At 39.2% G+C, this 24711-nt stretch overlaps 3 protein-coding genes across 3 annotated transcripts in view; 2 read left to right on the top strand and 1 right to left on the bottom strand.

Annotated features, from left to right (window-relative positions):
* The window catches only part of nvd (cholesterol 7-desaturase nvd), a 167026-nt gene that overhangs the window by 39496 nt on the left and 102819 nt on the right, over positions 1-24711 (bottom strand). The gene's annotated exons all lie outside the window — the stretch shown is intronic.
* Positions 1928-4480, top strand: LOC149501907 (uncharacterized). The gene has a single exon (XM_089731415.1). The coding sequence runs from the start codon at positions 2000-2002 to the stop codon at positions 2942-2944; it is 945 nt and encodes a 314-aa protein (XP_089587541.1). The 5' UTR covers positions 1928-1999; the 3' UTR covers positions 2945-4480.
* On the top strand, positions 17681-20046 carry LOC149501906 (uncharacterized). Its single transcript, XM_089730754.1, has one exon. It carries the CDS (start codon positions 17795-17797, stop codon positions 18635-18637), a length of 843 nt encoding a protein of 280 aa, XP_089586880.1. The 5' UTR covers positions 17681-17794; the 3' UTR covers positions 18638-20046.

Raw genomic sequence — 24711 nt, 5'->3', positions numbered from 1 at the left:
GAAATAAGGTGACACTCTACAAAACTTGCATACGCCCCGTCATGACCTATGCAAGTGTAGTGTTCGCTCACGCGGCCCGCATACACTTGAAATCATTCCAAGTCATTCAATCCCGTTTTTGCAGGATAGCCGTCGGAGCCCCGTGGTTCGTCAGGAACGTCGACCTCCATGACGACCTGGACTTAGAGTCCACCAGTAAGTATCTGCAGTCGGCGTCCATGCGCCACTTCGATAAAGCGGCACGACACGAGAACCCTCTCATCGTGGCCGCCGGTAACTACATTCCCGATCCTGCGGACAGAATGGAAAGCAGTCGACGTCGCCCAAAACACGTCATCTCGGATCCTCCCGATCCACTAACGGTGCTTTTAGGTAATTCAAGCACCGGTCAGCGTTCTCGTCGAACCCGTCGCTTGCGACGAAGGGCTCGACGAGTAAACTAACTCTCAGACACAGCCCACTGAGTTTCTCGCCGGATCTTCTCAGTGGGTCGCGTTTCCGATCCGGTGGTAGATTCTGCGAAGCACGGCTCTTGCTAGGGTTCGTGTTAGCAACATCGTCAGGTTGAGCCCCGTGAGCTCACCTACTAAAGTTAGGGTTACGCTGACATAGCCTCTCAAGGCTATCAGCTTAGGTAGGAAAAAAAAAAAAAAAAAAAAAAAAAAGCTGTGTAGCACATAAAAACACGTTTAGGTAAAATTTGACCATCAAAAGTAAATACTACAGACTCAGTACATTTAAGATGGTTTTGTCCATCAATCATCATCTTCCGTTTTATTCTCCTAATTTTTATGATTGGGCCGCAGCCAACAGGAACAGAAACATTATCTTTTATTTCCTCTTCGGACCACTCAGCTGGAACTCCTCTTACTATTCCTATTCTGCTCACAGAAAATGATGGAATAAAAGCCTTATATTTTTCACTTTCTAAATTTTTGTTTTCAACAAAGTAATTTGCATCTTGATACTTAGAAAAAGAAATGGATAATATATTCCGGCCTATCCCTTTTAAACTTCCATTCACAATATTTTTAATAGAATTTCTTTTGAGAAAGCGTACAAATGTAACTGGATGTAAAGTAACATTATCGTCGGGAGATGAAAACTGTTTTTGAATGTGAACAACATAAGGAGCAGCATCGATGAGTTATATAACAGCCTTGCAACAGGGGGCTGTGGTTGTGGTGGAGTCTGTGTTATTGTTTTGTATGGTATCTACTACAACAGAAGAATTATTGTCGGAATCGACTTTGGAAAGATTTTGTTTATTAGTATAATTATACTATTATTATATTTATTATTATAATTATAATATCTACACATTGGCAATCACTTTCCTTAATATCTTTCTTATCACCACGGTGTTTTCGTCGTCTTTTATTACAGTGCCTGCAGATTCTGGGTAGAGCTGACACTCTTTTACGGCCACTAGATATCTGAGAAACAGAACCATCTGTGTCCATGGTACTACCATCGTCATATTTTTTTTTTTTTTTATTATTTTTTTATTGCCTTTGTAGGCAGACGGGCATACGGCCCACCTGATGGTGAGTGGTTACCGTCGCCCATGGACTTCAGCAATGCAAGGGGCAGAGCCAAGCCGCTGCCTACAATTATTTGAGATTGTCACTACATGACCTATATGGCTGTCCCCCCAGGATCATCCGGGGGGTCCATCATGTCATGAAGGAAAAAAGAAGATAATAAGGCTTAAGTACCAATAGTATGAAATCTACACAAAATAAATAAAATTTACAGTTTACTACTAACTAACTACTAAAATATATACAAACTACAACTTATCTGATCTAAATATAAAAAAATTAACAAAAGAAAAAAAGAAAATTAACATGAAAATTTAAATAAAATGAAAAATTAACAAAAAGGACGTCCGATCGATTTGAGGTTTCCCAATCTACCAAAAAAAACAAAAAAAAAACCTTATGTTTGTAAAGTCTGTACAAAATGTTTTGTATGTATAGAGAACTTTAAAACGCACATGAAAATGCATCCTTCTGAAAAACGTCATGTTTGTGAAGTGTGCGAAAAACGCTTTACACGAATTGCTGATTTAAAAACACACATTAGAATACATTCTGCGGAAAAACCTTACATTTGTGAAATATGTAGAAAAGGTTTTTCTCAAATTAGTAGTTTAAAATCTCATATTAGAATACATACTGGAGAAAAACCGTACATTTGTGAAGTGTGTAGAAAAGGTTTTACCCAACTTCATCATTTAAAATCTCATCTAAGAATACACACTGGAGAAAAACCGTACATTTGTGAACTGTGTCAGAAGTGCTATGCACGAATTGATACTTTGAAAAAACACAAGAGAACACATACTGCAGAGAAACCTTATGTTTGTGAAGTGTGCGAAAGACGCTTTACACAAATTGGTGAATTAAAAACACACATTAGAATACATACTGCGGAAAAACCTTACATTTGTGAAGTATGTAGAAAAGGTTTTGCCCAAATTGGTAATTTAAAATCTCATATAAGGATACACACTGGAGAAAAACCGCACATTTGTGAAGTGTGTAGAAAAGGTTTTACCCAAATTAGTCAATTAAAATCCCATCTAAGAATACACACTGGAGAAAAACCGCACATTTGTGAAGTGTGTAGAAAAGGTTTTGCCCAAATTACTCATTTAAAATCTCATCTAAGAATACACACTGGAGAAAAACCGTATATTTGTGAAGTGTGTCAGAAGTGCTATGCACGAATTGATGCTTTGAAAATACACAAGAGAACACATACTGCAGAGAAACCTTATGTTTGTGAAGTGTGTGAAAAAAGCTTTTCCCGAATGAGTAATTTAAATATCCACATAGCAACACATTCGGCAGAGAAATCTTATGTTTGTGATATGTGTAAAAAATCTTTTGCACAGATGAGTTGTTTAAAAAAACATATAAGTAAAACACACTGCTGAAAAACTTTGTTTGTGATGTGTGATAAAAAGACTGCATAATTTCATTGTTAAAAAATGCAGATGATAACACATAAAGCAGAAAGATATTTCATAATTTGTGAATCACAAATTTGTCATCTATGAACACACATGAGAATAGATACAGAAGACAAACCGTCTGCTTGTGAAGTTTGTACATAAGGTTTTACACACATCAGTCATTTAAAAACACACAAAGATACCTACTAGAGAAGAAGCCTTATTATTGTGAATTGTGTGGAAACGGTTTTTCAGTGTTGGTAATTTTAATTCACATATGAAAATGCATATTTGAGAAAAACAGTATGCCTGTGTGAAGTGTAACAAAGCATTTGCACAAATTGATAGTTTAATAATGTATCTGAGAATATATAATATCATAAAATGCCTGATCGTTGCAAGAATTTGTAGGTTTTTATGAATATTTTTGATGTAAATACATAATGTCGTATTTTTTTTTTATTTTTTTTTATTGCTTAGTTGGGTGGACGAGCTCACAGCCCACCTGGTGGTAAGTAGTTACTGGAGCCCATAGACATCTACAAAACAACTTGTAAAGAACAAATGCCATTCGGAACTTTATGGTCCTTGCAAAAGAACTCATTATAAACTAGGCCTCATATTTTCTGAGAAATAAGCTTGAACACAGTTATGCAAAGTTGTTGATTTTCTCTCTACTTTGTCCAAACAATAATAATACAGTTAAAATATATGTTTCCAAATAGACAGATTCCATACCCATGAAGTATTGGAGAAGTATTCATATTTAACCTTGTCTTAAAAGGTCAAAAGTTTTATTTTTTATGTTTTGGAGATGGGCAAAGTTAGGCAGATTTTTTGAAGCAGTAATGCGTTTTGGGATTATTTGAAGCAGTAATGCGTTTGTAGATGTCTATGGGCTCCAGTAGCCACTTAACACCAGGTCGGCTGTGAGCTCGTCCACCCATCTAAGCAATAAAAAGAAACATGTACATACTTAGAACGAAATATTCGAGGGCTGTCATTATAGAAAATAAAACTACATATTATTGAATAAAAAAAAATTGAAATTTTCTTTTATATTGCACCTGGGTAACAATTTGTACTTGTAATGCAATAATCAAAATACAATACATTCATATCAATTAAGAAAATAAATGTAATTTTTTAAAGTACATCCTCATGTGGAGCGGTCATCCTCAGGTCAAGATTTTCAGGCATTGGTTTCCAAAGACAAATATCCAAATTTGAAGAAGATGTTTTGAACTACTGCTTTCGTTACTGCCATCTACAGGAGCAATGAGAAACTAATCGAATCGAAGCCATCTAGTAGCCGACGCCCGTAAACATTTTTGTTGAGTGCTTGAGTTGCTTAATTAGAACTAATTTATGTGTATTAACTATGAAATAGATTCTAAGATTAAACTTCACTTTTATGTTAATAATTTTAATAGAACAAATTAGAGTACTTATTTGTACGATGAACTATAATGTTTCATTAAAATTCAAGAAATTTCTTTGATAGATCGCAGAGTCGTTCGTCAGTTGTTTTTTTTACCTATTCTAATATAACCTCGAAGGGTTATTCTAGATTCGCCGAGCTAGTAGGTGAGCTCACGGGGCTCAAACCTAACGAGGTGGGCTAACACGAACCCTAGCAAGAGTCGTGCTTCGCAGAATCTACCACTGGATCCGAAACGCGACCCACTGAGAAGATCCGACGAGAGACTCGGTGGGCCTTTCGTCAGTGAACAGTAGGTTTTGGTTCTAATAAAATTGGCCACCCCTGGGTTACAGCCTTCCTCAATAAATGGGCTGAAAGAATTTTAATATCTGTCATATTACGTTGATGTAAAAAAAAAAAACTTGCCATATTTGTATAATTTTTTTATTGTTTAGGTGGGCCGACGAGCTCACGGCCCATCTACGACCCTTACCCATCTACGACCCTTACCCCTTGGCCACAGCCGAGAGCGGTGCGAATTGCGGTGCGTCGTGAGGCGCGGCAAGCGGGAGCGGCGAAAACAAATGGTAGACAACCTATGAAGTATGCCACAGCTACTGGCGGTGCGTTTTGCGGTGCGTTGCGAGGCGCGGTGAGAGGCGCGTGACATCTGGCGGCGACGAGCTGCACGATGTGCGAGTGAAACAAATGTACTAGACAATATGGAGGCGGCCACAGTTCAGAGCGGCGCGCGCGGCGGTGTCGGTGGACGCATTGAGGCATCGAGCGACCGAAACAAATCATTTTGTTTTTACCGCGCGTTGAGCTAATAAAATATAATGGATGTGGAACAATTCATTAGTGAAATACTGAGTAGACCAGAAATATGGATGTCAAAACATCCACATCATAAATATAGGCATGTTATAAAAAAAATGTGGGACGAAATAAAACAACAATTTTCTGGTACTAATGGTTTCCTAGATACTCTTGGATAGGATTATTGAAATAAAATTTGAAATTTGAATTGATTTCGTATTCTAGATGCTTGAACCATTGCTCGATTATTCCGTCTTGATCTGCGTACGCTATTGTGAATATTGGAGTCTCCAAACTGGGAAACAAACTGCTGAAAATCTGCATCTCTGTCTCCATCACTTTCTTTTAAGGCACGAAACCTTTATAATCAATGTCGCGTGCTTTTTGTTTCCCTTTACACTTTTCGTAAAAATACGAAAGTTATTAGTTAGAATACCAAACGCGTACTGAATTGTGACACTTGCCCGGGATAATGTTTTGTCGAAAATTATTTGTTCCGCATTTAAACCACCCGGTGGATATGGGCGCATCAAATAATTTTTAAGAGGATAGGCTTTATCAGCAATTAACACGTATGGTAAATTGAGATTTGAACCTGGTAATCTCTGTGAAGGTTGAATCTATTTTCTATTAATAATCTATTTATCGGGATAGTTCTTATATTCCTAATATTCCTAATATAATAATAAATAGTGTGCAATTCGCCAAGTTCTCTTCTTTTCTAACTGGGTGGGCTCCTATTCTTGATTGAATAATATCTTCAGCCAAGAACGCACTTATTTCAAGGTAATATCGTGCCACTTTTGAAAGGGGAAATTTGATACGGCTTTCTAAATACGTGCACCTCTGACGCCGCCGCCGTCGCAACTAGTCTAGCTGTGGCATACCCCCGCAAATCACGCCGCCCGCCGCGCCTCGCAACGCACCGCAAAACGCACCGCCAGTAGCTGTGGCCAGGCCCTTACCCCTTGGCCACAGCCGAGAGCGGTGCGAATTGCGGTGCGTCGTGAGGCGCGGCAAGCGGGAGCGGCGAAAACAAATGGTAGACAACCTATGAAGTATGCCACAGCTACTGGCGCTGGCGCCATGGCGGTGCGTTTTGCGGTGCGTTGCGAGGCGCGGTGAGAGGCGCGTGATCGCGCGACCGAAACAAACCATTTTGTTTTTACCGCGCGTTGAGCTAATAAAATATAATGGATGTGGAACAATTCATTAGTGAAATACTGAGTAGACCAGAAATATGGATGTCAAAACATCCACATCATAAATATAGGCATGTTATAAAAAAATGTGGGATGAAATAAAACAATTTTCTAGTATAATAACCGGCAAACTTCTTGAGCATTTGTCGACGTAGTGGGGGTAAGTTTGCGCATGGTACACTCACGTGCAAAAACATTACTTACTCTGCGTCATAATGCTATTAAATTATTAAAATCAACATATGTATTTATTTATATATTTATTAGAACATCAACAAAACATATAGGTTAATAATTGTAATAATTTAATCTTGGGGTAAAATAGATATTCCTTCTATTAAGTCAAAACTAGAGCTGTTGCCAGGTCTTGGTTCAGTTGAAGCGAAGCTGGTATTTGTAATTTTTTTTTCGTTATCATAATCTTGACCATCATCATCATCACTGTTTTCATCACCCGAGTCGCTATCATCGTGATGAGTCGACATAGGGCTCATCGGCGTAGTTTACAACTCGGTCGATTCGGTCTTCTTTTTTGTCTATAATTAATTATTTTTTGAAGATATTCGATTCGTAGTAATCGAATGTTACTTTTTTCATTTACCAGCTTCCGATTATTTTCTGTTCTTTTTTTCCATCTGAAGCCTAGCTCTTTCATAATCCGTCGTAAGCTTAATTCCGAGCCATTAAAATTTATATCTTCTTTAAATTTTTCGAAGCCTTTCTACGGTACGGAGTTTCGCTGCTTGTTATGTAGTTATTATGATTACATCTTTTTATTACAGATTGAACGAAACTATCCATTCCGGTAACTTTCTTCTTCCCTGATCTTTTCTTACCCGGAGTCCGAAACACGGCGAGCAAGCCAGAGCCTTTAGCTTCGTTAATAATGCACCTAACAGTACTCACTAATGTTTTTGTTGCTTCCGAAGTCTGTTTTAATTTTTCCATATCATTCTTCCCATGTTTTATAAAGAAGCAATATACGTCGTACACAAATTTTCTACCCTTTCTTTTAAGTACTACACCAGTTTGTCACGGCATAGTGTATGTTTTATAAAAAATCAACAAACACTCAACAAATAGCAATGGCAACAAAGTCCACAAGCAATTATAACAAATAACTTAACGATTAATAACGATAGACTTTCCACTGTACGCAAGCGTACTTTTGGGAGCAAGCGGAATGAGGGCGCAGTGCGGGACGCAGGGTTCGACTGATCTACCAATAACGCGCTCGATACGATTTCCCCTGCCGTCGCGCCTCACCCTCACCACCAAAGTGATCTAAAATTCGGTTCTGCGCAGTCAAGGTCATTTGCTCACGAAGTTTGCCGATTACTATACTAATGGTTTCATAGATACTCTTGGATAGGATTATTGAAATAAAATTTGAAATTTGAATTGATTTCGTATTCTAGATGCTTGAACCGTTGCTCGATTATTCCGTCTTGATCTGCGTACGCTATTGTGAATATTGGAGTCTCCAAACTGGGAAACAAACTGCTGCATCTCTGTCTCCATCTCTTTCTCTTAAGGCACGAAACCTTTAATCAATGTCGCGTGCTTTTTGTTTGCCTTTACACTTTTCGTAAAAATACGAAATTTATTAGTTAGTATACCAAACGCATACTGAATTGTGACACTTGCCCGGGATAATGTTTTGTCGAAAATTATTTGGTCCACATTTAAACCACCCGGTGGATATGGGCGCATCAAATAATTTTTAAGAGGATAGGCTTCATCGCCAGTTAACATGTATGGTAAATTGAGATTTGAACCTGGTATAGTAACCGGCAAACTTCTTGAGCAAATGACCTTGACTGCGCAGAACCGAATTTTAGATCACTTTGGTGGTGAGGGTGAGGCGCGACGGCAGGGGAAATCGTATCGAGCGCTTTATTGGTAGATCAGTCGAACCTTGCGCCCCGCACCGCGCCCTCATTCCGCTTGCTCCCAAAAGTACGCTTGCGTACAGTGGAAAGTCTATCGTTATTAATCGTTAAGTTATTTGTTATAATTACTTGTGGACTTTGTTGCCATTGCTATTTGTTGATTGTTTGTTGATTTTTTATAAAACATACACTATGCCGCGACAAACTGGTGTACTATTCAAAAGAAAGGGTAGAAAAATTGTGTACGACGTATATTGCTTCATTATAAAACAGGGGAAGAATGATATGGAAAAATTAAAACAGACTTCGGAAGTAACAAAACCATCAGTGAGTACTGTTAGGTGCATTATTATTAAGGAAGCTAAAGGCTCTGGCTTGCTCGCCGTGTTTCGAACTCCGGGTAAGAAAAGATCAGGGAAGAAGAAAGTTACCGGAATGGATAGTTTCGTTCAATCTGTAATAAAAAGATGTAATCATAATAACTACATAACAAGCAGCGAAACTCCGTACCGTAGAAAGGCTTCGAAAAATTTAAAGAAGATATAAATTCTAAGGGCTCGGAATGAAGCTTACGACGTATTATGAAAGAGCTAGGCTTCAGATGGAAAAAAAGAACAGAAAATAATCGGAAGCTGGTAATTGAAAAAAGTAACATTCGATTACTACGAATCGAATATCTTCAAAAAATAATTAATTATACACAAAAAAGAAGACCGAATCGACCGAGTTGTAAACTACACCGATGAGCCCTATGTCGACTAATCACGATGATAGCGACTCGGGTGATGAAAACAGTGATGATGATGATGGTCAAGATTATGATAACGAAAAAAAAATTGCAAATACCAGCTTCGCTTCAACTGAACCAAGACCTGGCAACAGCTCTAGTTTTAACTTAATAGAAGAAATATCTATTTTATCCCAATATTAAATTATTACAATTATTAACCTATATGTTTTGTTGATGTTCTAATAAATATATAAATAAATACATATGTTGATTTTAATAATTTAATAGCATTATGACGCAGAGTAAGTAATGTTTTTGCACGTGAGTGTACCATGCGCGAACTTACCCCCACTACGTCAACAAATGCTCAAGAAGTTTGCCGGCTATTATAATCTCTGTGAAGGTTGAATCTATTTTCTATTAATAATCTATTTATAGGGATAGTTCTTATATTCCTGATATAATAATAAATAGTGTGAAATCCGCCAAGTTCTCTCCTTTTCCAACTGGGTGCGCTCCTATTCTTGATGGAATAATATCTTCAGCTAAGAACGCACTTATTTTAAGGTAATATCGTGCCACTTTTGATAGGGCTTTCTAAATACGTGCACCTCTGACGCCGCCGCCGTCGCAACTAGTCTAGCTGTGGCATACCCCCGCAAATAGCGCCGCTCGCCGCGCCTCGCAACGCACCGCAAAACGCACCGCCAGTAGCTGTGGCCAGGCCCTTAGATGGGCCCCGGTAACCATTTAGCATCATTTTTTTTTATTAAATAAATATGTATATTAAATAAATATATAGTTTTATTTTCTATAATGACAACCCTCGAATATTCTGTTTTAAGTATGTACATGATTTTTTTTATTGCTTAGGTGGGTGGACGAGCTGACAGCCGACCTGGTGTTAAGTGGCTACTGGAGCCCATAGACATCTACAAACGCATTACTGCTTCAAATAATCCCGAAACGCATTCTCCTCCTCCTCGCGTCGTTTCCCCACTGCTGAGGGTCGTGACCATTATATGTCGTCAGGATTTTGCTCCTTGTAACGTCCCGCCAGCGCCTCCGACCATTGGCCGCATGAAGGGCGTCGTGGAATGGGATCTCTAGTGTGGTGCGGATTTGGTCGAACCACCTTGTCGGACTGCGCCCGCGCGGTCTCTTTCCTTCGATCTTCCCTGTCACGAATAGTTTCTCTAAGCTATCCGGTGTTTTCCGAGCAATATGCTCTCTTCTGTATGGAGTCAAATGGAAGAAGCTGGTATTTGGGAGCCCCGGCCCAGAGTTGGGAATAGTACTCCACGCGAGGCCGGACTTGTACTTTATAGAGCAAAAGTCTTTGTCCAGGCGTGAAGTACCGCTTCACTCTGTTGAGGACTCCCAGCATTTTGGACGCCAACTTGGCTTTGCCTTCCAAATGACTCCGAAATTGGACATCGCTTGAAATGTCGACCCCAAGTATCCCGATACTCTCGGAAGGTTGCAGGGATACTCCTTGGAACTGCGGCGCCATGACAAAGGGGTCCTTCTTCGCAGTGAACGCGCAAACTTGTGTCTTTGTTGGGTGGAATTGAACCAAGTTCAATTCACCCCATTCTGAGACTCGCCCCAGAGAGTTCTCCACTTCAGACACAAGTTTTAATCGTCTCTCTTGCACCACGCTCCGAGAGAGACTCTGATGGCCGATATATCGCGCATCCCCCGTGCTGTCATCCGCATAGCAATGCATGCCATCAATAGACAGCATGTCATTGATATACAGGATGAAAAGCGTGGGGGAGAGCACTGAACCTTGTGGAATGCCAGCGTTAATGGTCATGGTATCAGAGCAGTCACCGTCTACAACGACCGTGACGCTCCGCCCATCCAAAAAGCTAGCGATCCACTTGCAGAGACCCTCGGGGATTCCGTAAGATGGTAAGTTCGATAGAAGTGCCCTATGCCAGACCCTGTCGAAGGCCTTCGCGATATCAAGGCTCACAGCAAGAGCCTCGCCCTTGCTCTCCAAGGCTTCAGCCTACCTGTGAGTAAGGTATACAAGCTCCTGCCTGACTGCACACTGCGTGAAGCAGATCTCAGGCAGGGAGCTATCACACCGGGGGATGTTCGGTGGTGTGGCACCCCCGTCGTCCACGGTCGAGTTCGAGGCGAAGAGTTTGACCAGAAGGTCAGCCTTCTCTTTCGCACTATGGGCCAAACTGTCATCGGACTTGCGTAGTGGTGGAAGACTAGACCTGCAAAAGTTTCCTTCTGCAGCTTTGGCGAGCGACCAAAAAGCACGGCTCCCAGAGGGATAGCTATTTAGTCGCTCGCCAACTCTAGCAACGTGCTCCGAGCTCGCCTTGGCAATAACCTTCTTGTAGGACCTGGAAGCGGCGTTATATTTCCGCCTTTCCTCTGAGATGTTAGGATCCTGACGTCTCCTGGCATTATCCCATACCACGTATGCGGACCGCTTGAGGTGTGCAGCATCCCTGCTGGCATTGTTATACCAGGGCTTACTGCGACCCCCAACGGGCACCTCAGAGGAAGGAATAAACAATTCCATCCCCTGGAGCACCACGTCTTTAAGACGGTCCACACAGACATCAGGATCAGCAGAGGAAAAGCAGAACCGCCCCCATGGGTAGGATGCGTAAAATTCACGCAATTCATCCCAATCTGCTGACATATACTTCAAAATCCTTCGATACCCGATCGTCGTTCGACGACCAGGACGAGAGAGTGGTACAACAGCATGGATAAGGCAGTGATCAGACGATCCAAGTGGAGCGTCGACCACCACACTGTATCCGGCCGGATCCGTGGTCAGCAGAAGGTCCAACAGAGAAGGTTCGTGCCCCTCGATATCTGGGACACCGGTGGGCTGTGTCACCAGCTGGGAGAAGCCGTAGGCCAAGGCGAAATCGTAGGCAGTCCGACCCGGGAGGTCAGTGGTTCTGGACCCCAACCACTCATGGTGGTGAGTGTTGAAGTCCAAGGACCACCACCTCCGCAGATGGGTACTGCTCAAGCACGCGGTTAGTCCCCTCTTGCGCATGCTCAATCAGAGCTGAACCTGCATCACTGCTGTGGGACCTGTACAGGTAGTCTGAAGTCGTCGTGGCCTAACGGATAAGACGTCCGGTGCATTCGTGTTGAGCGATGCACCGGTGTTCGAATCCCGCAGGCGGGTACCAATTTTTCTAATGAAATACGTACTCAACAAATGTTCACGATTGATTTCCACGGTGAAGGAATAACATCGTGTAATAAAAATGAAACCCGCAAAATTATAATTTGCGTAATTACTGGTGGTAGGACCTCTTGTGAGTCCGCACGGGTAGGTACCACCACCCTGCCTATTTCTGCCGTGAAGCAGTAATGCGTTTCGGTTTGAAGGGTGGGGCAGCCGTTGTAACTATAATTGAGACCTTAGAACTTACATCTCGAGGTGGGTGGCGCATTTACGTTGTAGATGTCTATGGGCTCCAGTAACCACTTAACACCAGGTGGGCTGTGAACTCGTCCACTCATCTAAGCAATAAAAAAAAAAAAAAAAAAGGTAGGCGTAGATTCGGATACAACCCCCGTGATCCACGCGCAGCCACAAGAGGGACAGGTCCCGTTGTTCGAGGTCTCATAGACGGCGACAACAGACATCAGCCCAAACGAATACACACACCCCGGCTTTACGCAGGAAGTTGTGCTCCAATACGTAGCCGGGGTATTCAAGATACGAGGTTTCATCCGGAGCTGATATCTGCGTCTCCGTCAGAAACAGTAGGGCAGGCTGCGCCGTCTCAAGATGGTGGTGTACGGCGTCAAGGTTGCTATGTAGGCCCCTGACATTGCTGAAATCCACATTAAATGTGGAATAGGGGATCGCCGATATAACCCTTTTTCTGTTTATGACTTTCATTTTTGTTGTTCTTTGGAGAGTGGGATAGGGTGAGGTAGGATGTTCGAAGTGAAATCATGACAACACCTGAATAAAGCGCGGAACATAGTGTGTGGTCGATCACGGGTTGCGTGAGAGACCGACGCAGGGCATGGAAGGGCCCCCAGTCCACCCTGCGTGCGATCGCCGGGATCCACTCTGGCACGACGACCGGAGGTTCGCTGGATCCGGTATTGTTAATGTTGGAGCCTAGGTAAATAAAGTTGTCAACAAGCTCAAGGTTTAGTGTTCCACATTACTCAATCAAAGAATCTACCTCACTTTGTCTATCTCCAAAACATAAATAATAAAACTTTTGACCTTTTATGACAAGGTTAAAAATGAATACTACGCCAATACTTCATGGGTATGGAATCTGTCTATTTGGAAACATATAGTTTAACTGCATTATTATTGTTTGGATATAGTACACAAAATATCAACAACTTTGCATGGCTGTGTTCAAGCTTATTTCTCAGGTGTTGTTTATTTTTAAACTTTTTTAAATAAAAGAAATATATTAAAATGTTGTTATTATTTAAATAATATTTATTTTTGTTGATCGTTTGAATAGTAATAATAATAATTCTATTTCAAAAGTAAAATCTATGAATATATAAATCTATTCAAATCTATTTAATTAATTAAAAATTTACAAAATCATTATTAATATTATTAAAATTTTAAATAAAAGAAAAAGAAATTTATGTACACGTATATTTCATTTAAATATTGGCGCTTACTTGAAGTACTACTAGCGCAACATTACGGTCATAAGAAACCATGGAGTTAACTTGGGACCATCTAATAAGTGTTTAATCTATGCTTGGGACCATGGAGTTAATAAGTTCTCAGTAAATAGCCACCATTTTACTGCGATTATATTTCATCCCATATCATCTCATTTCATTAAATTTCATCCCAGTTGATTAATGTCGCAAATTAATCATCTTCATTTCATTTCACTCCATATTATCATTTTTCATAAAATTAAGAATATAAAGTAAAATAAGACATGACTTAAAGGTCTTAGTTACCAGGTCATAAAATCTCTTATTTATTATTATTTTCTTTTGTAATGGCGGTCCTTTTTGATTTCGTCAAAGTCAAATTTTATAGAGTCTGTGGTTTTGGTTATGGATGTCTTTTGGTGTGGTTTGGACATAGGGTTTGGATTCTTTTTTGTTGGGTGGGCTTCGTGATTGCACAAGGTCACATCAATAAAAAGTTAATAAATACCGTACCGTACAATGGGGTAAATAGGGACCAAATCGACCTTCAGATTGAATTTTAAAATAGTTCCAATTAAATAGTCACTGCTCAACCAAAGAAATAAGTTGAGTCTTGAACGTACCTAGGTGATAAAAACCGTTACATTATTTTAATTATTCATTTTAAAGAAATAATCGGTAAAATAATGGCCGTCCCAATTTACCCAGCGTCCGGGGTAAATTGACACGGTTAAGGGTTAAATTGGGATATTTGTAAGGGTTGTTAACTCGCAGTACTGCGATATATAGGTAGGTGCCATATAATTATTTATATGGACCGAAATGATGAATACAATCCATAATTTAAGCACAATACACAACATAGTGTAAATTAAGCTGGTTTCTATTCCGAAGCGATGTGACGTGAATGATAATCAACAATACAATGATCAAAAAAAGTATGTGCATGTTATATTTTAGAAATTTATTATTTAATTTCCTTAAAAATCACAACTCTGAAACAAAATCATAAAATAGAATAAAAAATAGAAAACAAAAAGACTGGAAATGCATTAATACAATTTTATTTAATCAACATTTTCAAAATGATCTTTGAGCAAGAGTAAGATATCAGGTGAATAAGATAAAAAAACAGCTTTATCTGATTACTGCCAATAATAACAAAAATAAAAAAAAATATTTCTAAGCTAAATAACTAAACTCAATTAATTCACTCACTCATAATTGGATATCTCGGATTTTTAATTAATGTTACATTTAAAATCTGAGGCCTGTTTTTATTTGTGTGTGTTCGTTGTGAATGTTAACAAAATCATGATTCGACGCGTGAATAGATTATGAAATAACAAAAGTTTTGATTCGTTTGAGTTCTTTTAACTTTTAATTTTTTTTATTGCTATAAAGAACATACGACCGGGCAGATATTACAAGGTAAATGTCGCGAAAAAAAGTAATTATATATATACTTTTCTTTTACCTATAGTACTTACATAAACTAACTGATAAACACATTAACCTTCTTTACATCACGCAATTAAGTGATAGTATAGGCTAAAAAATCTATTATAAGATATCAGTGACAACCCTAACAAGCCATCCCTATTTTGTCTTTTGGCGTTCCAATTTTGTGTTTTCTCGTCCCTAATTTTTCCAGTCTCGTTCCAAATTACCCTACATACGTCTCAATTTTTCCCAAAAAGAAAGGAAAAAATATAAATTTTTTATTTTGTCGAAATATTGTATTTAAAATAAGAATATTGCAACTTACCGTTTGTTGTGGTATTTCCAGGTGTATTAAAAACTTATATAAACTGTGATCTTATTGAAAAAACAACGATAATATTACTTTTCTTAAAAGTTCTTTAAGCTGTTTTAAAACGCACTTTTCAACCACTATTTTAAATTTAATTTGACGAATTTTTGGGACCAACTAAACTCATGTTTAGTACTTCCATATATATATATATATTTTTTTTTTTTCCTACCTAAGCTGATAGCCTTGAGAGGCTATGTCAGCGTAACCCTAACTTTAGTAGGTGAGCTCACGGGGCTCAAACCTGACGATGTTGCTAACACGAACCCTAGCAAGAGTCGTGCTTTGCAGAATCTACCACCGGATCGGAAACGCGACCCACTGAGAAGATCCGGCGAGAAACTCAGTGGGCTGTGTCTGAGAGTTAATTTACTCGTCGAGCCCTTCGTCGCAAGCGACGGGTTCGACGAGAACGGTGACCGGTGCTTGAAGTACCTAAAAGCACCGTTAGTGGATCGGGAGGATCCGAGATGACGTGTTTTGGGCGACGTCGACTGCTTTCCATTCTGTCCGCAGGATCGGGAATGTAGTTACCGGCGGCCACGATGAGAGGGTTCTCGTGTCGTGCCGCTTTATCGAAGTGGCGCATGGACGCCGACTGCAGATACTTACTGATGGACTCTAAGTCCAGGTCGTCATGGAGGTCGACATTCCTGACGAACCACGGGGCTCCGATGGCTATCCTGCAAAAACGGGATTGAATGATTTGGAAGGATTTTAAGTGTATGCGGGCCGCGTGAGCGAACACTACACTTGCATAGGTCATGACGGGGCGTATGCAAGTTTTGTAGAGTGTCACCTTATTTCTAAGGGACATTTTACTTCGCCTACATATCATCGGGTAGAGACGTCCTAGAATGAAGGCGGCACGGTCGCGTACCGTCTTAATGTGGGGGCGGAATGTCATCCTACTGTCGAGGGTGATGCCTAAGTATTTGACCTTCGGGGCCCACGGTATGGGCTGGTCGAACATCGTGATTGGGCGAACGGCGGGGGCGGGGGTGTTGACGCGCCTAGTCGGGAGAGGGATGCTCAGCGTGGTGTTCGGAGGGCGACCCCTTTTGAAGAGCACCGCTGTGCTTTTCGTGGGGTTGATGTCGATGCGCCACTTCCGGAACCACTGTCCCATGGTGGTAGCTGCGGTCTGAAGTCGTCGGTGAAGCAACGCCTTCTTCCTACACGAGTAGTAGATGGCGGTGTCATCGGCGAAGAGCGCCAGATGGGTCTCCGGAGACCGGGGTATATCATTGATATACAAACTAAATAGTAACGGGGAGAGGGCGGAGCCTTGCGGGACTCCGGCTGTGACGTGACGGGGCCGGGAACGCGTTCCCTCGACTCGATATCGGAACGAACGGTTCGACAAGTAGTCTCGTATGATGAGCACGAGTCTGTCTGGCACTCCCATGTTATACAGTTTGTATATCAAACCGTTGTGCCAGACTTTGTCGAACGCCTTCGCTATATCGAAGAAGAGGGCTCCTGTCGGAATGGGTTTCCGCCTGTTCAGCCCTAGTAAGATGTGCTCCGTGAGGCGGTGCACTTGATGGAGGCACGAGTGTCTGGCGCGGAATCCAAACTGCTCGTCTATCAGAATTTTGTTCGCGGATACGAAGTCCCAGAGGCGTTTACGAAGGAGCCGTTCGTATAGTTTGCCTATCGCCGGGAGGAGACTGATGGGGCGGTAACTCGCGGTTTCGTTCTTCGGTTTGCCCGGCTTGTGTATGCCGATAACGTCCGCTTCTTTCCACGCCGCGGGAAAGATGCAGTTCGTCATAGCAGCATTTAATATGGTGGCCAACATCGTTATCAGTTGGGCTGGTAACAGTTTAAGCGCGCGGTTGCGGATGCCGTCGGAGCCGGGAGCTTTCCGTGGTTGTAGGCTATCGATCGTCTCCTTGACCTCGGAAGTGGTAATGGGGGGTAACGCGTCCGAGGGCGGCAGGGAAGCTCTGCGCTCGACCTCCCTGTCGACGAACTCGGTGTGTTCGGGGTCCGCGTGTTGAGTGCTGGTGGTGCACTGCTCTTGCAGTGCATCGGCCAGCAACTCTGCCTTGTCATCGTCATCGTATGCCGGTGATTGGCCTGAGGGGCGTACGAGAGGCGGCATAGTGGCTATAGTTTCGGACTTGAGGGTCCTAGCTAGTCGCCAGTATGCTTGGTGATTCCATATTTAACTTGGTTTTTCTTCTATATATTGATAAATATTACCTTAAAGAAAATTAGGTAGATTCCGTGCTACAAGTACTTTGAGAATCTTCCGCAGGTTTGTCCCAATTTACCCCAGAATTCCAATTTACCCCATGTCATGGTACCTACAGAGTAGCGCAAAATTTGCGAATCAAGGTTTTTGTATGTTTTATTTAAAAACAAAAATGCAGGCAACTATGAAACCTTATGTTTGTAAAGTCTGTAAAAAATGTTTTGTATTTAAAGAGAACTTTAAAACGCACATGAGAATCCATCCTTCTGAAAAACGTTATGTTTGTGAAGTGTGCGAAAAACGCTTTACACAAATTGGTGAATTAAAAACACACATTAGAATACATACTGCGGAAAAACCTTACATTTGTGAAGTATGTAGAAAAGGTTTTGCCCAAATTGGTAATTTAAAATCTCATATAAGGATACACACTGGAGAAAAACCGTACATTTGTGAAGTGTGTAGAAAAGGTTTTGCCCAATTTACTCATTTAAAATCTCATTTAAGGATACACACTGGAGAAAAACCGTACATTTGTGAAGTGTGTCAGAAGTGCTATGCACGAATTGATACTTTGAAAATACACAAGAGAAGACATACTGCAGAGAAACCTTATGTTTGTGAAGTGTGTCAGAAGTGCTATGCACGAATTGATACTTTGAAAATACACAAAAGAAGACATACTGCAGAGAATTCTCATGTCTGTCAAGAGTGTAGTAAAAGCTTTGCACGCCTATCTAATTTGATTATCCATATGAGAACACATACTAGAGAGAAAATTTATGTTTGTGATGTGTGTGAAAAAAGCTTTTCGCGAATGAGTAATTTAAATATCCACATAGCAACACATTCGGCAGAGAAATCTTATGTTTGTGATATGTGTAAAAAATCTTTTGCACAGAGGAGTTGTTTAAAAAAACATATACGTAAAACACACTGCTGAAAACCTTTGTTTGTGATGTGTGATAAAAAGACTGCATAATTTCATTGTTAAAAAATGCAGATGATAACACATAAAGCAGAAAAATCACAAATTTGTCATCTAAGAACACACATGAGAATACATACAGAAGACAAACCTTCTGCTTGTGAAGTTTTTACCAAAGGTTTTACACATATCATCATTTAAAAACACACAAAGATACCTTCTAGAGAAGAAGCCTTATTATTGTGAATTGTGTGGAAAAGGTTTTTCAGTGTTGGTAATTTTAATTCACATATGAAAATGCATATTTGAGAAAAACAGTATGCCTGTGTGAAGTGTAACAAAGCATTTGCACAAATTGATAGTTTAATAATGTATCTGAGAATATATAATATCATAAAATGCCTGATCTTTGCAAGAATTTTTAGGTTTTTATGAATTTTTTTGATGTAAATACATAATTATCGTATACAACTTGTAAAGAACAAATGCCATTTGGAACTTTATGGTCCTTGCAAAACAACTCATTATAACCTAGGCCTCACATTTTCTGAGAAATAAGCTTGAACACAGCCATGCAAAGTTGTTGATATTCTCTCTACTTTGTCCAAACAATAATAATACAGTTAAACTATATGTTTCCAAATAGACAGATTCCATACCCATGAAGTATTGGAGTAGTATTCATATTTAACCTTGTCATAAAAGGTCAAAAGTTTTATTTTTTATGTTTTGAGATTGGCAAAGTTAGGCAGATTTTTTGAAGCAGTAATGCGTTTTGGGATTATTTGAAGCAGTAATGCGTTTGTAGATGTCTATGGGCTCCAGTAGCCACTTAACACCAGGTCGGCTGTGAGCTCGTCCACCCATCTAAGCAATAAAAAGAAACATGTACATACTTAGAACGAAATATTCGAGGGCTGTCATTATAGAAAATAAAACTACATATTATTGAATAAAAAAAAATTGAAATTTTCTTTTATATTGCACCTGGGTAACAATTTGTACTTGTAATGCAATAATCAAAATACAATACATTCATATCAATTAAGAAAATAAATGTAATTTTTTAAAGTACATCCTCATGTGGAGCAGTCATCCTCAGGTCAAGATTTTCATGCATTGGTTTCCAAAGACAAATATCCAAATTTGAAGAAAATGTTTTGAACTACTGCTTTCGTTACTGCCATCTACAGGAGCAATGAGAAACTAATCGAATCGAAGCCATCTAGTAGCCGACGCCCGTAAACATTTTTGTTGAGTGCTTGAGTTGCTTAATTAGAACTAATTTATGTGTATTAACTATGAAATAGATTCTAAGATTAAACTTCACTTTTATGTTAATAATTTTAATACAACAAATTAGAGTACATGTACGCTGAACTATAATGTTTCATTAAAATTCAAGAAATATTTTTGATAGATCGCAGAGTCGTTCGTCAGTTGTTTTTTTACCTAATCTACTATAACCTCGAAGGTCAATATGGCATTATTTTTTAAAATCAACTAGTATGACAGCTAATAAAATTAATCAACAATTTGATTTGAAAAATTCTTTCAGCCCATTTATTGAGGAAGGCTATAACCCAGGGGTGGCCAATTTTATTAGAACCAAGGCCTACTGTTCACTGACGAAAGGCCCACCGAGGCTCTCGTCGGATCTTCTCAATGGGTCGCGTTTCCGATCCGGTGGTAGATTCTGCGAAGCACGGCTCTTGCTAGGGACAGTGTTAGCCCACCTGCGCCCGCGCGGTTTCTTTCTCTCGATCTTCCCTGTCACGAATAGTCTCTCTAAGCTATCCGGTGTTTTCCGAGCAATATGACCGAAGTACTCGAGTGCGCGGCGAAGGCCGAGTGTGACAGTCTAGTCTTGATCTGCAAATGGTCTAAGATAGACAGATTGCTTCTCTTCGCTGTAAAAGGTATCCGGAGAATTCTTCTCCAGCACCACATCTCAAAAGCATCCACGCGTTTGCGATCAGCCGCTTTAAGGGTTCAGGTCTCCGCTTCGTATAGAAAAATGGAAAAGACCAGAGTGAGCCCCAGTTTTATCTTTGTTTTCTGGGTAATGTTACGGTCCTTCCAGATTTTGCCAGCTGAGTCATGGCTCCCTTTGCCATTCCGATACGCCGTCGTATTTCAGGTTCGCTGGATCCGGTATTGTTAATGTTGGAGCCTAGGTAAATAAAGTTGTCAACAAGCTCAAGGTTTAGTGTTCCACATTACTCCTTCAAAAAATCTACCTCACTTTGTCTATCTCTAAAACATAAATACTAAAACTTTTGACCTTTTATGACAAGGTTAAATATGAATACTACACCAATACTTCATGGGTATGGAATCTGTCTATTTGGAAACATAGTTTAACTGCATTATTGTTTGGATATAGTACAGAGAATATCAACAACATGGCTGTGTTCAAGCTTATTTCTCAGAAAATATGAGGCCTAGGTTATAATGAGTTGTTTTGCAAGGACTATAAACTTCCGATTAGCATTCGTTCTCTACAAGTCGTATACGACATTTTGTATTTACATAAAAAAAAATCATAAAAACCTAGAAATTCTTGCAAAGATCGGGCATTTTATGTATTCTCGGATCAGGGTTGCCAGATGTGGCGATTTCTCGCCATTGTGGCTCCAAAATAGCTAATCAGGCGACATAATTTTATCGTTTGGCTACTGATAGCCAAAGTGGCTATTTTCGCTTTTATAGATTGTTTTTTCGAATATTTTGTATGGGTTAACTATAGGTACTTTTTTCTTCAAAAAATTCAAGGCATTACATGTAATAACATGGCTGTGTCGACAGTATGTTTAATATATAAAATTTTTATCAATTATTTATCAGTACTTCTAGATTAACGTTACTACTTTACTCAATTAATGATATATTTATTATTTATAAGCTCGAGGGTAGATATTATTTTGTTGAACACCAAGTAAAACGAAGTCACTTTTTGATTCCTGATTTAATCAACAATATGTTATCGTAACAATTCACTTTAACACTTGTCCAACTTTAACCAGTACGTACAACAGTCACTTAATCACACAATGTAACAAGGATATAGTAAGTGCACCAGGCAAACGCAGTCGAACGAATGTCCATTGCGAGGCACGTACCGCCTTATTATACTGGCCGGCGCAGCTGGCTTATTTATGAGTCACTTCTGTTGCACCTGTTGTTTACGAGTGGAACGACACGGCCGGCGCACCTGGCTTGTGTGAGTCACTCCTATTGCACGTGCTATATAACAGAAATATCTTTAACGCCGACATATTGATTAATTATGTGTTGTTTATTCTTAAACTTTTTTAAATAAAAGAAATACATTAAAATGTTATTACTTAAGTAATATTTATTTTTGTTGATCGTTTGAATAGTAATAATAATAATAGTAATTCTATTTCAAAAGTAAAATCTATGAATAAATAAATGTATTTAAATCCTAAATTGTTATTAAAAATTGAGAAATAAAAGTATTATTAATATTATTTAAATTTTAAATAAAAAACAAGAAATTTATGTACACGTATATTTCATTTAAGTATTGGCGCTTACTTGAAGTACTACTGGCGCCATATTACGGTCATAAGAAACCATGGAGTTAATAAGTACCTACAACTAAGCCGTAACTTGGCTACTTCGGAAAAAAATATCTGGCTACCCTGCTGCTAATTGTCTCATTATGGCCTAAAGGTCCAGGCCATAAACTCAAAAAAAATATTGTCTCAATAATAATTTAATGTTTCTTGAAGTTTATTCGTTTAATAAAGGTGAGGGGATGGTATGCTCATTAGATATAAAATAATTAATAATTGGGAATTTGTTTTTATGATCGAACAATCACCAATGCCGTCGAACAAACGATAATTGATCAAAATTAATTAATATGAGCGATAAAAATAAAAATATCTAGGAAGGGGAGCCCACTTAGTTAGTAGTGGTCATTGGTTTAATTAATTATAAATAAATAAAATACGGACAAACAATTTTTACATTCGAACATTAACGAACAGACGACGAACAAATAATAATAATGACTGAGCCTATACATCCAGTGCGCCCTGTGAGATAATGACATCGATTCAGCATTTTGTTCTTTGTGCCAATAGACAACTACTTATAATTCATTTGCCAGTTCACAAACAATGATCCGGTGATCAAATAAAATAATTACACAGCTTGTAACCGTAAAGAAAACAAACCTAAATTACAAGAAGATGCAGACTCTTTAGAGGAAATACATGCTTTTGTTTATTCTGTGTGTTTTATGATCTTTGTTCTTAAAAGAACTTTTTGGCGGGAACGCGAGGAGTGAACTTTGTGATTTGTTTTATTTTGTCTATTTAATGTTTCTTCAGGTTTAAATGTGTAATAAGGGTGGTTTATTAACTTTTTAATATCTGTGAAAGTGCACAAATGTCGGAAAATGAAACAAAGCCGCTGGACATAGCTACTCGAGATCCTCCAAAAAGTCCACTGAAAAAATCTCAGTAAATGACCACCATTTTACTGAGATTATTTTTCATCCCATATCATCTCATCTCATTTCATTTAATTTCATCCCAGTTGATTAATGTCTCAAATTAATCATCTTCATTTTGTGGTAATTATGTTAAATAATGAAACATAGTTCTTCGGATGTACATACTGACTTTTTTTATTCTTTACATAAAATTATACGACTAACTAGTTGTTGCTAGGCAACAACTATTCTTCTTAATAAACTTATGATGGTTACATATAGTAAGAAGGCCAGTTCTAACACCCCCACTTAACCACATAAGTTTTATACACTTATTATGTTTAAATTCTGTTCACTGGTTTTGTTATACATCAGCGAATTGTATTCATCTAACATGGCTGTGTGCCATAACTCTCGATCCGAACGTTCCAATGCGTCCTCAACCGACTTAGGATCTGAGCCTTCGGTAATCAAAAAAATTATAGGTCATATCTTCTTGTATTTTGGGACGTCTAACCTTCGCTAGAAGTAATAGTGTTCTGTGGTCTAACCCTCTTTGAATAACGACGTTCGTTTGTAGAGGTGGTTGGATCAGAAGTATTCACTTCCAATTCCCCCACTACATCAGGATCTCCTATATGTACAGGAACCTGAGACATAACTGGATTATAATTATTATTTACTAAAACCTCATTGTTCTGCACACTATCCACAGACTCCAGATGAATGGTTTCTTTGCCATAATTCTGAACATTTTCAAAAAATACTGCGTCCCGAGCGATTATTAACCGAGTTGGATTCTTAATATCTACGAAACGATAGCCTTTTTGATTCAAACTATAGCAAATCATAATTAATTCCCTTGACTTTGAATCGAATTTCCTTCTATTGTTTCCCTTAATGAGTACTTGAGCTTTACTACCAAAAACCTTGAGATTGGTGATATCCACTCGTTCACGTGACCACACTTCTTCAGGAACTTTGTCTGAGATAGCCATGGTTGGAGACCTATTTTTTAAATATATAGCTGTTAACACAGCTTCTCCCCAAAATTTTTTGGACAAACCACTATCTTGCAACATACGTGCCTTTTTAATTACAATACGAATTGTACGCTCTGCCACTCCATTTTGTTGCGGAGTATGTGCCACTGAAGTCTGATGATGGATACCATTAGCTCGTAGAAAGCTTTGAAATGCATCGTTTATATATTCACTACCATTATCGCTACGCAATTTTTTGATCTTTTTATTAGTTTGATTCTCCACAAACACCTTGAATTCCTTAAATTTAGCAAATACTTCTGTTTTGGTTTTCAAAATATATCCCATAACTTTCCGACTAAAATCGTCAACAAAGATAAGAAAATATCGAGCACCACCCCATGTCTCTTCCTCCATGGGTCCAGCTAAATCTGTGTGAATCAACTTCAATATATCCTTAGCTCTTTTATTCCTTCTTTTTGGGAACTTTTTTACGCACTGTTTACCTTTACAACAACTGACGCATGGTTCCTTACTAAATTCATTCAAGGTAAAGCCATCAACCAACCCTCTTAATTTATTCATTAGAGCTGGTGATAAATGACCTAAACGCCTATGCCATAACATATATTGATCGT

The sequence above is a fragment of the Bombyx mandarina genome, chromosome 11 (genome assembly GCF_030267445.1).
Source record: "Bombyx mandarina strain Sakado chromosome 11, ASM3026744v2".
Taxonomy (NCBI): domain Eukaryota; kingdom Metazoa; phylum Arthropoda; class Insecta; order Lepidoptera; family Bombycidae; genus Bombyx; species Bombyx mandarina.
The sequence above is the reverse complement of the archived record's forward strand: the minus strand, read 5'-3'. Positions and strand labels throughout refer to the sequence as shown.